This window comes from Anopheles darlingi, chromosome 2 (assembly GCF_943734745.1).
Source record: "Anopheles darlingi chromosome 2, idAnoDarlMG_H_01, whole genome shotgun sequence".
Taxonomy (NCBI): Eukaryota; Metazoa; Arthropoda; class Insecta; order Diptera; family Culicidae; genus Anopheles; species Anopheles darlingi.
The window spans coordinates 45,852,317-45,869,402 of record NC_064874.1 but is presented as its reverse complement, the minus strand read 5'-3'; the positions used below and the strand labels follow the sequence as shown (position 1 = coordinate 45,869,402).

General features: G+C 48.2%; 1 protein-coding gene across 1 annotated transcript in view; it reads right to left on the bottom strand.

Annotated features, from left to right (window-relative positions):
- The window catches only part of LOC125950679 (uncharacterized), a 17,879-nt gene extending 2,886 nt beyond the window's left edge, over nt 1-14,993 (bottom strand). Inside the window, exons 1-11 of the mRNA XM_049678888.1 lie at nt 13,966-14,993; nt 6,735-7,076; nt 6,481-6,591; nt 6,159-6,362; nt 5,883-6,034; nt 5,063-5,207; nt 2,892-3,022; nt 1,539-1,698; nt 1,087-1,256; nt 601-724; nt 135-295 (exon numbers count right to left, since the gene is read on the bottom strand). Coding sequence (XP_049534845.1) covers nt 135-295; nt 601-724; nt 1,087-1,256; nt 1,539-1,698; nt 2,892-3,022; nt 5,063-5,207; nt 5,883-6,034; nt 6,159-6,362; nt 6,481-6,591; nt 6,735-7,076; nt 13,966-14,419 — 2,154 coding nt within the window. The 5' untranslated portion in view covers nt 14,420-14,993. The remainder of the gene's footprint in view (nt 1-134; nt 296-600; nt 725-1,086; nt 1,257-1,538; nt 1,699-2,891; nt 3,023-5,062; nt 5,208-5,882; nt 6,035-6,158; nt 6,363-6,480; nt 6,592-6,734; nt 7,077-13,965) is intronic.
- Between the last annotated feature and the right edge of the window lie 2,093 nt (nt 14,994-17,086).

Genomic DNA, 17,086 nt, shown 5'->3' with positions numbered 1-17,086 from the left:
CGGTCCGACGGTCCCCCGGAACGAAATAGTGGATCTGAATTTATGGGATTCTCTCTCGTTCAGATGGACATGGCCGAACGAGAACGAGGACGAGACGTACTTTCTGGCAAGTAAACTTACTCAGCATGACATACCTGTAAGCTCAAGTTCCGAACTAACCGCAGCACCGGCACCTCGACCAACTCCAACAGGAACATCTGCGGTAGACCACCGTCGAAACCCTCGATGCACTCGATGTGCAGTGAGTCCGCTGATTGATTCGATACCGAGCAATTCTGGAGCGCGAATGGTCGTCCTGTTGCGGCAAAAGGAGAAACATGTGGTTAGATTGTGGGGCGGGTGTTTCCCAGTGAAAGATTATCGGAATTAGTTTGCGGGCAGACACACACCCAGAGACACACACAGTAACAGTGCAGTGCTGGCAGGTCGTATCGAATTGTGCAGTGAGCTGTTCTGATTGACGCTAGTTCAATTTCGACACCAGATAGAACTGAGTAGAACTGTGTCTCAATTTTAGTAGTAAGTAAATTAAGGAATCCAAGCAACCAAGCAAGGGGGAGGGTGCATCAGTATTTTTAATTTAACTTCCAACGTACGTACCTGCGGCCACCACTTGAAAGATGCAGGGCGACTTCTGCACACCGATGGCGTTCCTTCCCCAGCAGGATATCGTCCCGTAGTCCAGATCCGATGTCGGAGTATAATTAAGCCTCGATAACCCCGTCTACGAACCAGCACAAACGGATATGTCGGTTGCCAGGAGAGCAATCAGCAAGCGAATAGACGGCCACGTACCACGACGGCGACGGCGACGGCAACAAACGGACAGCGAATGAAATGAAACCAAACATCAAATTACCACCTCGAAACACGGAGAGCATCCGCATTCATTATCCGCGTTTCAGGATGCGCCTGCCTTTGTGTTTTCTTTTTCCATCTATCTCTCCTTTACTTTTTGTTGAGTTTTGTTTCACTCTCTTCATTGGTTTCGTGGACTTCGCTTCGCAGATCTAGGACTCCAGACCGGAGTAGACCAAGAACGATGCGATGGAGGACCACACCACAGCGCACCACAGCGCAACTTACCTCGCTGGAGTGCAGCCGAGAGGGCAGTTCCGTCTGTTCGCCCGAGGAGTTGAACGTCCAGTGGAAGGACTCGGCCGCTGGCGAAGCATCGACTTCGCACTTCAGCTGCAGCGTTTCGTGCTTCAGTGCACCGAGCAGCTCCTCCCGGTCCGTTGCACAAATGGGCGCGTCTGTACGGTAAAAGTAAAAGCATGATGGTCAATGGCACGCCATTGACAGTGAGGAAAATTAAAAACTTCGAGCTTCCGTTACTGGTGCCCAGTGCTCGCCCGCTCTTCGGATACTAATTACAATGACAGGTGCAAAAGTGTGTAAAGACATTTCTTTCCAATCCAATTGGAACAAATGTTGGTATAGGAATGTAAAATGTAAAACCCGGTGTTAAAATGTAACAGCTGTAAAAGGCAAATTGTGGACGAGGAAGTGCGCCAATCAGAAGAAAGGATACTTACAGCGCACGCGAAGTGTGACATGATTGCTGGTACCGCGTCCTTCCGTGTTTGCCGCCATACACGTGTAATCACCAGCTAAGTTCCGGGAAACGCCCTGCAAAGCCAACGAATGGTCCGACAGGATGATGCCAGCTGTGACATTATGATGCAGTTCATTTCCCTACGATGTGGGAAGGTGGGCCGCGGTGTTTGGGTTGTAATTCCGCGTTCCAGCAGCAGGAAGATGAGCAAGAGCAGAGAGAGAGAGAGAGAAAGGAGAGAAGCGAAAAAAAAACCAATTACATAAGCACATGCAGCAGTACCTTCGCTTCATCATCCGAGTAAAATTAAGCCGCTCCTCCTCCTTCGCGAACCTCGGGCTCCTTGGATTTGGGTTTTTGGGAACCAAAGAGGCGCACGCCTTGTTGACTACACGCCAAGTTTCGTGTAATGCGAGTTTAAGTGAAAAATAAAATGAACCACAAAAAAGTAAAACGGCAAAACGGTTGCGCGACGGGAGCGAGGGCCAGAGCAGAGCGGAGTTATCCTCGTTCTTACACGTGCTGCTGCTGCTGCTGCTGCTACCGAGAGTTGGCTGGCAAATGGGTGGGTCGGTGGGCGGCCAAGCTTAGGCGGAGGCCTCGTCGCTCTTAATAAACCCACACCGCACCGGTAGTACCGGCAGAAAAGCCTTGCAAAACGAAGTGTAATCTTGAACCTCAACCATCATCTGTTATGCTACCTGGCATTTTTGAGAGGGGGGAGGGGGCCAGCTGCTGGTGGTGGAGGAAGCGAAGAGAAAAAAAGAGGCGCCCCTCGAACTCACGTACTCGTCTGCTCGCGGTAAGCTAATGGTTTGCGAGTGCCGGTTAATTGCATTTTCGTGGGCTAACGGAGCACCACCGGGGACAACATTATTAGGCCGGTTACGGCCATGGCAACGCGCAACGGAACGTCGCCATCGCCGCCACTGCAATGATGTTTTGAATAAACATTTGCATTTGTCGTAAACATTGAGTACGTTAATCAATTTGGAGAGGAATTAAACGTAAAAGCGGCGCTTTTTTTTTAACCGAAAACGGTAATCGAGAACACTCGGGTGGGGCCCGGTGTATTTTAAGCTTCACCAAACGTCGTTAAGCCATCAAAGAACGTCAAACTCTCATTAAAAAAAACAGAAACAAAACAGAGACATCAACCGCTACTTCGATCAAAGAGCACTTGGTTTCGACCGCGACAGTGACCCCCGAAGGGGGGCTTGGATAGTAATAAGCAGATTTCTGAGCGACGAGTTGCGAGTCAGTCACGCTCAACGGATTCTTATGGCCGGTTGGCCTAGATTTCGCTCGCCCAGGAACCTGCCGTCATACTTACGTTGTGATACCAGGCCAGTTTGTAGGGTTTGGGGTTGGATTGGATGTGGCAGTCGAAGTAGATATCATCGCCCTCCTTAATGTCGTCCGGGTTCAAAGAGGATCCCATCTGTAGCTTCACAATTGGCGTGTCTAGAGGCGGCGAAACAATGAAACATTCAACATTAACAAAACATTGCATCAAATGAAACAGCAGAGAGCAACGAAGTAACTGAAGCAAAGAATTATTGCTCCATAGATCCCCAGATTCGCGCTCCAAGATTTTCTCCTCTTCTGTCGTCGTCGTCGTCGGCTTCGTGAAGCCCTCTCGAGTCAACGTCGCGGCTAGGACGAACAAGGACATTCAGCGATACAACGATTCACTTAGATCTACTCTGGCTCCGGGCGCCGGGTGCTGCTGGATCCACTCAACTCAATCATTGCAGCACTTACCGGGGAAGGCTTCATTACTAAACAACAGGGAATCGTGGTCTTGGTGGTGCTGTTGGTTCCCAGTGAAACGCGAAATAATCCCGACGAGTGAAAATGCAAAAACCCATTATAAAATCACAACATTTTATGATCGTCGATGTGGCTTATTTACACAATCAGTCATCAAAGCGCGCCGACCGACTTATTCTGCTGCTGGCGGAAACTTGCCTTTAAGCAAGTTCTTCACAACACTTTTCGCTTTATCTGCTCCACTCTGCGCTGGGGTATCCTTGTCGGGGATTTTTTCCTGCTGACCTTCTGCGATGCAAATGTTTTGCTGGCGCTCTTCTGTTCTTCCGGCCCCACACGCCAAAGTGCCATCGCCGGGCCATCGGTACGCATCTCGAGCACTGCGCTCTCTCAGTTTTATTACATTACATGGTTGGAATTCCACCCCGTCCCGCGAGTCCATTCGTCCAAGTGGGGCCCCGCATTTTATGTTTTTCTCGCCCGTAGCGTTCCGGATCTGGCCAGTTCTGTCCTCCCCGTTGCGTACTCTCTTTTCTTTTCTTTTTAACAAGTAGCGAACCGTACCATTCTATCCAAGAAATTCGGTTTTGTTTTGGCTCTCTCTTTCACTCTCTTAGGGCCACTCAGTCGAGGATGTCGAGTCCTGCCGCATAGTACGGTAAGGAAAGGATCCTTTGCAGGATTCCTGCACTCGCACTTAAGTGGCGAGCGACTTCGCGTGGCCGGCGGAGGCCAAAAAAATCCCCAACACAGCATAAAAACTTTCGAGGGGACAAATTCAAGTGTCTGCTTTTTATCATTTCATGGTTGCATAAACACGTTGGCGTACAAAACATAAATAGCGCCCCGAACGTCTCGATGGACGTACCGATGCAAGCAAGCAATCCACATCCAAAAGAACCTGACGAAATACGTATACGACTCAGACAAACCGGCCCACGTTTGCTTATCGGACACTGTCTGTACTATTTTGAGTTGAACTTCTTGATGTACTATCCTAGTAGGCAGTTATGCAAAACTTTTGGGCAAACGACCTTCCAAAAGGACGACGATGTTTGATGTCCACGAGCCACGCAGTCGGTATGGTGTGATTTTCAATTTTCAATGCCTGTGCCCCGTGTGCGTCTCAATTATGTAGATTAGAGCCAGCGGCCTCGAGCGTGATTGCTGCTGATAAGCAAGATCGTCGTTGTTGAAAGATTTGGCCGTTTATGGGGTGCAGTAAAAATGTGGCCCGAAATACGTTGCGCTAGGAGAAGTTCATCGTAAATCGAACCGAAACTGACTGACACAAAGTTGTGTCTGGCAATAAAGAAATTCAATTTCCTTCCCACTTCAACCTAGGATACTTTGTAGCTTCGGTAGCATAATAAACACGCAGGAAGGAGGAATAAAAATAAAGCGTACCAATTTACCTATTCAGGGCACAGGAACTCGACTCTTTCTCTCTCGAGTTCTCGAGCTCGAGCATAAATCTTATGGAAAACTTTTGCCATTTTTCCCCTAATTGAGCCGGAACAAAAGTGACGCCGGAGTAGTAGGCCGGATTTGCTTCTCTCCTTTTCCTTCTTCTACGCCGGGCGCTCTTGTTGCGAAGCATAATTAATACATTTCATCACCACGACAACGACAACGACGACGACGGACAATCTTGGAGCTCAAATCGAATCCCACATTTGAAAGGCAAAAATTCCAGCCAGCTCGCCGTCAAGCCGTCAACCATCTACTTACAGTGCACCACCAGCCGCCACTTGTCCTCGATGGCACTGTCCGGAATGAGTGGATTTTCCGCCTTGCACGTCAAATACTTGCCATCGTCGTCGACCGTCGGTGTGTACGATATGACGCTGAGCGATTGATTTCCGGTCTCGGAGAACTGTGAAACGAGGGAGAGGACGAGAGACGAGAGTGGATATAAGTGCCGACAGGGGTGCTGTCGGGAGCTGGAGAAACATAAAATCCAATCGGGAAGACGTCGTCGTCGTGGGGGCGGATACGCCTACGGGAAAGCATTTCTCGCTTTACGCATTTTTTTTCTCTCTCTCGTTTTGCACCTTTTGTGCCTGGTGCAAGGAAGCAATTTTACGTTTCAATCACGTTGCTGATGCTGCTGCTGATGGCAATTATGACACGGACAGGGTATTGAATATTTAGTGCCCACCATCTCAGTCATCCAATGCACTGTGCATATGGAAAGTGCTACTGGAATTCATAACAACGTTATTAGGATTTTCGCATGAAAGAAACAGAGACACTTTCTCAATACAGAACGGTGCAAGCCAATATTCGAAACTGGTTGCTGCTGAGGAGACTTCTTTTCTACGAATTTACGATTTGATTTCTTTTCTACGAATCACTCTTATTGGAAAGACAACGATTCTTAGTATCAAGTAAGGATCAAGCACTGCTCAGTTGGGGATGCCATGTAACACCTTCAGTGCAGGGTGATACTAAAGCGATAACATTGCCAACTGTCAAAAGACACAACCCATTTTGGGGGAGGATTTATAACAAGCACATCAAACAGTCATGACTTTCTGCACATACTTACATTCTTTGTGACACGCTTCAGCATACGGGTGCCCTTCCACCACGATATCGCCGCTTCCGGCCGTGAGCCCGAGCTTTTACACTCAATCTCGTACCGTTTATCGGCGGACACGAACTTCTCCTTCGCCATGATGTGCACGGCAACGGGTTTAACTGTTGGAAAGTTCCCAGTTCCCAACCGAAAAGGGCCGGTGAGTATCAATATAGAGCTCATTTCCATAGGACCCGGACCCGGGGCTCCGATTCCTGCTTCTCCCCCCGCTCTTCGACTACTTACGGTTGACATCGAGGACGACGACTTTATTGTTGGGCGGCGTCAGATTGGTATTGCTAGCGACACACATCAGTCGGGCGTCCAGATGTTGCCGGCCGATGTTTGGATAGGACAGATGATTGACCGTCGTCCCGTCGGGCCGCGTTTCGAATGACTCGTCGATGACGCTGTTGTCCAGGTACCAGGTAACGTTCGGTCGAGGCCGGCCTTCGGGGGAACACAAGCAAAGCACAAACAATCAAACAAACAAAATGAGACACCATGACGCCATTGGCCAAAGGACTATCCGCGGGACTATCCTGAGCGCCACGAGTCCACGACGTACCTCCTTTGACCTCACATATGAGCGCGATGTCGCTGCCCTCGCTGTACGGTTCGACCGTGTTCGCCTTCTCGCGCCGCCTCGAATCGTAGATGATGGGCCGATCCGGTGGCACTGCAACATACGAAACACACCCAAACACACACAGAGACAGATTCGGTTAAAAATACTCCAACATGATGGGGATTTGGTTGTAATGAGAACCGAGAAGGACGACGACCGATGGAGGCGCCTCTCCATCCTCCATGCTCCCTTACCTATCACAGTGAAATTGATCTTGAGGTTGCGGGTAGGGCTGTTGCGAAAATCGACCCGACACCGGTACATGCCCTCGTCAATCAGCTTGATCTCATCGACGAGCAGCTGGGCCGGGTGGCTGGTGGCCCGGAAAAAGGCCCGCTTCCCGAAATACTTGTCCGAGGACGAGAGCCGCGCCTGGGCCACCTGGCGACCGCGCACGTCAAAGTTGTACAGCGGCTCGTTGTCGTCCTCCTTGAACCAGAGCACCATGTACACGGCATCGTCACGCTCCAGTGGCGTGATGTCACACGGTAGACTCGCCTGCTTGCCCAGCACTCCACTAACCGTTGTCACGGGAACTGAAAAAAGGAGAGAAAAAGTGAGTTCGTGAGGAAAATTTCGTGAGCGAATGTTTCATTAGTTTGTGCGTGCGGGAAGAAGTGGCCAACAAAAGTGCAGCATTCCAGGGGGGGGGGGGGGGGGGGAAACATGGTTTCCCCATTTTTCACCTAGGCTACGGTGATGCCGGCACTGACTAGCTTCAGGTTACATTTTTTGTAAAATTTGTATTAAAACCAGAGAAGCGTTCAATCGTGATGTAGTACCAACAGTTCAACTCTCGTGGGACTCTCGACTTTTCCGTGTTTCCCCGTACACACACACCGTTTACGCCCTTTTGAAGTTTATTTTATGCTTCATTCGAGCCGATATTGCCGTACGGCCGTTTACCAGCACACCATTTTGCTTCACTGCTGCATGTAGAGTGCACGTTAAACTGTTCATCCTCATCCTTTTTCCGTCTATTTTCCTGGCAAAAGGCGGCGTCACGCCGGCACACCGAGCCCGGGGACACCGAGCCCAGATCTAAGGTGTAGCACACGTGCTGGAATCCGGCACAAAATTGCCATCATCAAATCATAAATACCACCTGTGCCGGTTGTCTAGCCCAACCAATGGCAGCACCAGATGAAGCCTCCCTCCGGTAGTCTCGGAAGCTCCCGTCCAGCATAGAAAGGTGCAAAAGGTTTATCTATTTATACTCCTTCACTTACTACTAGCGCTAGTTGTTCACTCGTGCACTGTGTTCGATCCCTTTCTCCCGTATCCTCAACGTTCCAGAACCAGTAGTGGCTTCGTGATTTTTTTTCCTCCTTTTTCTTCCTCCGCGTCCTCAACACATTCCAAAGTTTCCTTCCACACAAAGACGCCATTCCGAATGGCGGGGCCAACAACCTAGCAGCGGCCTAGGAGCAGAGCGATATGATTCATGGTGCCCACGTAACCGGATCGGGATCCTTATGGAGCCACCAACTCCGCAAACGACACATACTTATGGCGCAAGCGAGTAAATCAGCGCCTTAAACGCCAGCCATTCCGAAAGAACGATGCCCATTATCGACCACCATGTGGGGGTGGTCGCGAAACGCGTGTTGATTTGCAGCAGCAGCAGCAGCAGCAAAGGAGCTCCACATTTCGGGCCTCGTCCTCCCAACATCGCAGCCAACATCATTCATAAGCATACATTTCTCGCCCCACACAAAACTTTCGGCAGTTCTTTTATGTTCTCGCACGTCAGACGTCAGTTCAGACGGCAGTAGGCGTGGGTTTATCTGCCTGTGCAGGAACCATGTAAACATTCCCGGTAATTCTAATTCCTGCGCCGCAAGATATCCCTTTCGGCTGTTTGCCTCCTGCTTGGCCTACTGCTCCGATACGAGTTCACCGGAAACCGGTGCTATCGCGAGAACACGGGTTCAGCGTTGGGGTCGTTGTGAATTTAGAAGGCCCGTTCATGGTCCACCAGAAAATGCGGTCAAAGATGGCGGGCTGGGTTGGGTGGAAGGTTCAATTAAAATTCAATTAGACGAATTACCATAACGGAACTCGGTTTCGGGTGTTTTCCTCCCTCTGTCTCTGATACGGTCGTCGTTTCATTATTTATAAGCTGACCAACCATCCGAAACCGGCAGCCGTCGGCCAAACCGGCGAAACGCGTATGATATAGAGCCCCCCCTTCCACCGTTCCCTCCACCTTGCTCTCGCAGTCTGGTGGTTTGATTTCGTACTTTCGTTGCCCTTTCGTTCGCCAGCCTGCCAGCCAGCCAGCCAGCCAGCCGGCCAGGCAGTAAATCAATATTTTCAAGGCTTCAAAGCAAACACAACCAATGGTGGGGACCGCCCAATGCCGGTCGGAAGTAAACGGAAACACGCTCCGTTGGCGCACGAGCGCACGAACACGTATTTCGTCCGTATCGCAGTATGCTGTGACTCGATGTAGAACGAGCCGAAGCCGGCTTGAAGGATATTCGATAGGGCGGCGATAGGTAGGTGGCGTTGGCGGCCCCATCCCCAACCACCCCACACCGGTCCCGGCACCCAACGACGGCGCACAACAATCAAAAGGTACGCTAGAATCTTTTTAATTGCCGGCTTCGCTGTTGGGCCCCTTTTGAACCCCCCCTCCCACCGGGGGTCGCGGCGGTGGTCGCGAATGGCGTGAAGTTTCGATGAACCTGATTACGGGGTTCGAAGCTACTACTCAAAGAGATCCGAAATCGAAATCATAGCCCTTCGCCGTGATACGCCTTCCACTCATTTCCTTCCCTTTTTTTTTGAGGTGCGTTTTTTTTGCTGTGTTTCGGTTTTTCTTTCTTTCTTGGTATTTTGATAGATCCCACTCTAGCTGGTATCCCCTTTTTCCTGTGCTTTTTTGTGTTGCCTCCGTTCGACAACAGCAGTTGATAATTAATTGACCGGCTCGACTTCGTTTGCAGTGGCCAGCCTAGTGGCAACCCTTTCTAGTACGGTTCTAGTCCCGTTTTTTTCAGGGACAGCATTTCGAGCATTTCTTCGTGGGGGTTCTATCGGGGTCCCGCACTGTCATAAATCAAATCAATCGCAACAGGAAGAACCAAATTGTAGGGTTGACGACTGATGTGAATGGATTGGAAGATTTCCTGTCAATCGATTGATTTGATTTGCTCGACTCGACCGCACCATTATATACTTCAATAATGTGGGTCAGAAAACAGTTTAATAGCCTAAAGTTACCTGAAATAAGAGATCAGTGAATAAAGGCATTTTTCCATTTCTTATATTTTAACGAAATAAGCACCGATCGTATTATTTTCGGTCGCACAGTAGGCCACGGCCCACGGACGGACATGTTTCTGTCCATCGGAAATTCCATTTAATATGTATGAAGCATCGTTCCGCCATCGATTTAAAGATGCATCCAATCGTACCGGATCACCTGGCACGGGCTGGTCTTCATTGCCGAAGAATTGAGTGGCAAGAAGCGCGAATCCTGTTTCTCCCATATCCACAAACGCCGTAAATGCCATCCGGCGCCGAGCAAAAGAAGGGAAGCCCGGGGAGTGTCAGAAGCTGCCACTCAATTTGAGAAGGGAAACACTGTCTCCCTAGTGTGTGTGTGTGTGTGTGCTAACCAACATCCGGAAACAGGTGGTCAAACGGATACTAGCGCGTGGCTGCTACCCAGCAGCAAATGGCGCAGTATCCGCGTGTAGTGTGTGTTGGACAGTTTTCACCTTTTCACAGGCGCAAGTCGCGCTGCGGTTTTCCGACCAGAAATCGATCGAAGCAACGTGCGACACGGGTGCGAAACGCTGCAGAGCCTGCCGTATCTTGTGACCTCGAATCGACCGCGTTGATTGTTTAAACCAGTAAATGGCCGAATTCAGGATGACCTTTGATAGCGGCGGAGGTGTTTTTTGGGTTTTCCAAAATGATTTCCCCGTAAGGACAGCCGACACCGAGCTGCATCATAATTGTGCGAAAAGCTGTCAAATGGAAAAAAATGGCTTTCATTTCGGTTCCATCGTTTAAACTTTTGCACAAAACGGTTTGACCAAAAATTAACTGAAACGTAACACCGGCGACAGGTAGATTAGTTTTCTTGGAAGCTGCGGTCCTTTTCCACTGTTTTGCAGTTTGTGCTTTAAATGTCACTCTCTCTCTCGTGCCTCAAACTACTATGGCTGCCGCAGAAAACTTAACCGACGCTAGTGCAATTTGCGGTAGCTTAATTAGAAATTCCTCGTAAACCCGCACAAAAGAGACTAGACCGGGGTAGGTCCCTAACGTTGAGGCACTATGGCACAAAAGATCATCACCCGGCACCGGCACGAATAGATGTCACGAGGAAGCCATCGCGGCTGCGTGCTTTCTCTAGTTCTGCGAAATACCACGGGGAAAGTTTGTTCTAGCGTGCTTGATTTTTGTTCCCCTCTATGAGTCGATTAAGGTGCTTACTGGTAGCTCCTGAGCTACCTCCTGCGGCATAAGCTATCCAAAAATTTGGAAACAGTTTAGAGAGAAGGCACATAAAATGGGCGATACTCCACAATTTATACTCTTTGTTAAGCGCATTCATTTCACTAGCGTTTGAACACTTAATCTGTACACTATTTGCCAGGTAGTTTCGTAGAGTTTTTATAAAAAATGTTTATTATTGTTTTTCAAATGGTCGACAACTTTTTTTTGTAGACAAAATCGTAAAAAGCATAACATTTTCAACTTCAGAAAGCTACTAAAAATCGAAAAATTTAAGATTCTACAAAAACTCAATGTCAAAACTCTAAGTGTAGTACCTTAAATAAACTTATAATTTAACAAAGAAATATTGATTTGTACATTTCCGATGATCCACCACAAAGCTATGATGAGGCTTGCAAAAAGTATAATTTTGCAGGCAGGCCTATCTAGAGTTAATGCCCTGAACATAGTTTTCAACAAATCTTTCACAAAATACAGCCAAATATTCTTGGAAAAATGAAATATAATATGACATTTACGTAAACATTTGAAACTGAACGCAAAAACACTCCATAAATAATCCTTTTCTATCGTCTAAATAACCTTAGCCCTCCTGCCTTATTTGATCAGATATTCACCATGCGGTGTGTTTAGTTTTCAATATAAGCTGGTATGTTATGGGAAGAATGTGTATCACGCAGCTGACAAAGGCAGCAGCAGAATGTCACGTTCCATACTAACCGCTTCATTCAACGTAAACTTCACCATCCTTTCCTAATGCAGCGGAGTTTCCCGAATAAGTCCAACTCAAACAGGCCTAGCACTAAAGCCACCCGTCTTAGCTAAATGAGACGCATCGTGACCCAGAACCTGCCAGAACTTCCTTGCTTCCAGGCTCGCTCGCAGAAGACGATGCAAACCCGGATGCTATCGTCGCAATGAACGATGAACGGAGCCGAACACGGAGTACAAGTTCGGTGCGGTAGAGCTATTAATAGAGAACGTATCTTGAATCCTGACAAATCATTGTCATTGTTGAGTATCTCAGAATGTCTAAGAAACGAGAAACTCAACCTTGAAGATCCGGTGGGAAAATGGTGTGAGATTCCCATCACCGGTGGCTGGGTAAACATCGTTCAACTCGTGGCATGCATTAGGGAGGGAGCCACCGAGGGAAGCATAGACGCACCGGGCCGATGATAGTTTGGCGTATAAGAGGCTTCCAGCGTCGTTCTTCCATTTATCCATCAATGGACTTGTTTCCTTGGAACGTGTTTCAGTGGCAGCGGCAGCGACAGCGGCAACGACAGCAGCGCGAATGTTTGCGAATGAGAAAATGGATGGATTTGCCAAACAATAGCAACCAAAATGATGATTTATTATGTAGTCTGCAATTAACATGTTAAGAGAATTAGGAGATGCTATTCATCGGCCAGCCGTTCCTCCGCGTGGGTTGTATGTTGTTTGGAGTGTGGGCAGATCAGCAAGACCGCAATGATTTGGATAATATTTGGATTTTTCAAAAAATATTTACATCCTGCAATCTACAAACTCTTGTGAGTGAGTGCTTTAAAATCATTTTGGATGCAGAATGATATCTCCTCCTCTTTAACCAACTTCTGCGCTGGAAGAGTGTATTTTTAGCATCTCTGTACTACATAAATCAAACATCAGAAAGCCATGCAATGATGAATTAGTTGATCAAACATGTGTTGGAATGTTAATTAGAAATAGCTTCACGCTCCGCTCAAGGCATGCAGCTTCAAACGGAGAAATGATGCTATCTATGCTGCCTTTCTCCCAGATGTTTTTCGGCATTGCCTTCCACAGAGCAGCGGCTACCACATTAGGTACGCATCATCGAAAGCAAACCATTGGCCGGGCATGTAACATTATTTGTCTCGCCCGAGGCTTGCCGAAAGTCGTTTGAAGTCGAACTGTACTGTCTATTTGACAGCTAATTAGCGTGCGCCTGTGACTGCCGGTTCAACTGAAGCTCGATTCCCACCACCGTTCAAGTCCACTGAGCGTTGGGTTTGGTTTTGTGTGTTTGCGTGTTTAACGAGCTTGGGAAACTTGGGGAGTAATAATTACTGATTTCGGTCAGCCAAACCAAAAACAAAAACTCCCATATTGACCTCCCGAATCGGTGGTTTCCCTTTTCTTTTCTAAGCGTTATGATATACAACTATGAGCACTGAAAGTAGAGTATCCATAGCAACAAACAAGAAGATACATGTTACTTGTAGGTACAGCACTCGAACGATTTAAGCAAGACAACAGTACAACGACAAAACGGCCCCCGTTATCAGATGAAGTGTCTGCATAAATTTTTCTTCAAATCGTCAACCTTGCCAACCGGGAATACCTTTACCTACACTTCAAAACGGTTCTACCATGCATCACCCTGGTGCTGGTCCTAAACCTTTTGCCTCGAAGGAAAGTCGAGACAGTTTTTGGTACTGAACGCCGTGCAGCACCACGATTTCTATCGTAGCAACCCTGAATCAGTTGACAGCATACCGGCTTCGGGCTACTGTGGTAAACATGATGGAAAACTTTTGTGAAAACAAGCAACCAAACGTCGCCCTAGTTCCGGAGGGGTTACTGATTTATGAACCCCGTGCCCGCGCGTTGTTATGCGCCAGATTCTGTCTCTCTGTCTCTCTGTCTCTCTGTCTAGCTGTTGCTCTTGTATGATGTATTAGCATGGGGGTTGCTCACAACCCTTCACGTTCTTATTCATCCACTTCTTCCCTTGTTTAACTTAGATTGTCTTAAAATAAGTTGACTTGAAGCACAAAAGCAAGAAGGTCAAGAAAGTCCCTCTTTGTGGCTTGCTGGTATAGTTGCTTCAACTAGCACACTTGCGCACAAATTTAGTCAAGTGTCACAGGTTCAGTAGCTCGAATCACGAAGGACTGAAGGATGTAATAAGCGGTCGAGCCGGTCGACCGGCAAGATACTTACTAGGTCGATCAAGTTCGTTGATTAGATCATCCGTATCGGTGTACGATGCTTCAACGCCACTCATTGCCAATGACACTAGAATCGTAATGATGGCCGTCAGGAACAATATGGCGGTGGCGATGGGACGTGCTACCGCGAGCGGCCGAGGCGTTGACATCGTCCTCGTCGTCGTCGGCATGGTTGGTTGACCTTTGGCCGCTGCTCGATCACTGCACTTAGCACCATCGTCACCGCAACGCCCCGCCACACCGTACACCATTACCGGTTTCCTGCCGTGCTCCAACCGCCGAATGGACGCCATGCTTTCCAAACATTTGTCTCCGTCGGCGGTATTGAACCGCTGCTCCACCACCACCACCCTGCATAAACCGCTGACGCACCGCACTGCACTGTGCAAACTACTACTACTACTACTGTACCGACTGCCTTTGGCAAACTGTCGTGGCAATGTCATCACAAGCTCGTCAGATTTACACCATTATTCTTAGCACCCGGATACTACTAGACACACTCACCACATCACACTATTCACACATACACACTGATAGCATGGATTCAAGCATGGTCAAGCTTTGCCACGATCATTTCACCATTTCACCGAAGAGCACCACCACTGGATGTCACTTTCACGGGGGGAATACCGAGCGAACCAATTTTGCCTTAAAATGCCTTACACTTCAAGTGGCACCACTTTCTGGAGAGAACATTTCGCTTCCTTTCATCGACGACATTTCCTGCCTCACGAAGAGGGACGCTCCCCGGGGGGCGCGGGCTCTTGCTTCGAATGCTTCGAGTTTCCCGAAATTGTTGTTTGTCTTCCTGTCACTCCCTTTTTATCGTCCTGCTCAAATAGAGCTTGGGGTAGGTTCGGTGCCGAACGGTTGCCTAGCCTTTCCCTTATCGTTAATGGATAGCCTGTGAGCTGTCAGCCAAACCCGTTGTTGGCGTCGTCGTCGTCACTGCTGCGCTACTGTTGAGGCCAAGGATTTGCTTACACAATGTGTGTGTGTGCGCGCTCGCGGCTTGGTGTCACTGTTGAACCAACTGAAAAAAGGCGACAGGAAAAAAATGGGGAAAAAAGGCATTAGAATAATAAGATGGTGTGATTAGATAAACAATGGAGCAAAACAGAAGAAATTGGACGCATGAAAATTTCCAAGACGTTCGACGCCCTTGCTGCTCGATGCTCACAAAATTCTCCAACGTGCAGCGAGTGACCTTACGTTTTGAATAATATTTTAAGATTCTCTATCTCTTCGCTGCAACTACTTTTGGCTGATAGTCTTTAGCGGTATGTTAGTTTCCCAACCAACAGATGTTTAAGATATATTAATCTCTGGTTTAAAATTGAAAATTTTGTAGTTTTGTCCGATTCAGAATAGTGATGCTTCTGATATGCTTATCACATCAAAACACATAATACCTTAACTCGATAGCAGAGAGACAGGGCTAGGCAAAAAAGCATCGCAAATATGGATCACGTTCTTGGACATTGCGGCCATCGTGGGGTTGCTGCTGTCCTCCATAATCTGCTCGGTACGATCTCCGGATCCGAGATCCATCCCAAGTGTTATTTTCGTTCGAAACGTGTTTCTCCTCATCGTCTGGACACCACAAAACGGTTCCATCGTTCCCTTCGCTCGCGGCTCAAAAGCTCGTGGCTGAAGGCGATGAAAGCTTATCCAGCCAGCTTCTTGTCCGTCCACTTCCATCAAACACTCGTAATTAGGTTTGTCACAGTAGCGCGCTCGGTGTAGCGGAAAGTAAAATACCTCACGCCCGTCGCGTAAATGTCCCCCCATCGCCAACAGCTTCCGTCTTCCGTGTCCCCCGCCTCGGACTTTATCGAACGAAATCGCCGAACCATTCGCTTAACCTTCGCTTCATGCAATAGATTATTCATGAGCCAACCGGCCCTGCTCGAAATGCCCAGAGACCTAAGAGACCGTCGTTGTTCGTCACAGTGTTTTCGGAAAAGTGTAACGAATCAATTGCTTCAACTGCTTTACCAGTGGGCGTGGGCTAATTCTTTCCGTTTGTCTTAACCATTTGCTGCCAGTGAGGACCATACCTCGGCAAAATTGCGTCAAAGACGAACCATCCTTAAGGTTCTGTTTGCATGTTTGAGTGAAATGTTCGCTCTCCGGGGAATGCAATCAAACGGGCAGCTCTTTGAAGCAAACAATTTTAGCCGAATGGTAGCGAAGCTTCTCAGAAACATTTTCCTAACGGAGGCGATGGCTGCACAAAAAAACGAACCGACCAAAAATCATTCAACAGCGTTGGGCAGCAAAAAAAACATGATTGTAATGCGAGACTCGAGCAAACTCGATCCCCACTCGTCCACTCGTGTTGGATAGCACAAGGAGGATAACAAAAGTTTCGGTCAATCTGCTTCGCACGAATATGTCGCACAGCATTGTTATCAGTGGGGGCAAAAAGTGACGATAAAACTATCATTTGTCGTCCACTTTGGTCCTCGAAATGGCAGCCAACAATGTTTGTCGGGGGCATCGCTACGAATGGGACTCGCTGCAGCATGTAGAGCATGGAAGCATAGAACAACATTGACTCTCGTAGCGTAGCGCCTCGTAGATCCTAGCCCTAATGGTCATTGTTATGATTGCAATTAAATGATTATGGGCGGCACGACTCAAGCCGCCTCTCGCCTCATGATGGCGAACCATCGATTCGCCGGGCATGTCCTGCCTACTGCGATGCTCTTTGGCATGTACACGTCGTGCGGATTCTGGAGAGGTGTGACTGTTTTATCGAATAGCTACTTCACCGGCGCTAGTGTAGGTCGTGTATTCTCAGAAATCGGCCATGGATGGTGGTTGAACATGATGAAATCAAAGACACCATGTCGTTTCCTAGAATATGGCATTTTATATGATGCTCCTATGCCTATGTCTGGCGGATGCTAAAACTTTGAATCATTTCATTCGCCGAATCAACGTTGCGAGGCCCCATTGGCAGACATTGCAATCAAAATGGATCCGTATTCCAGGGGACTAATGCTAGCAACTAGTACCCGGCGGGTCCATTCATCGATGAACCAAGGGATAGTGACTTGCAATCGAATTTGTTACTTGTTTGCGACTCGCTACCAAGTGCTGAG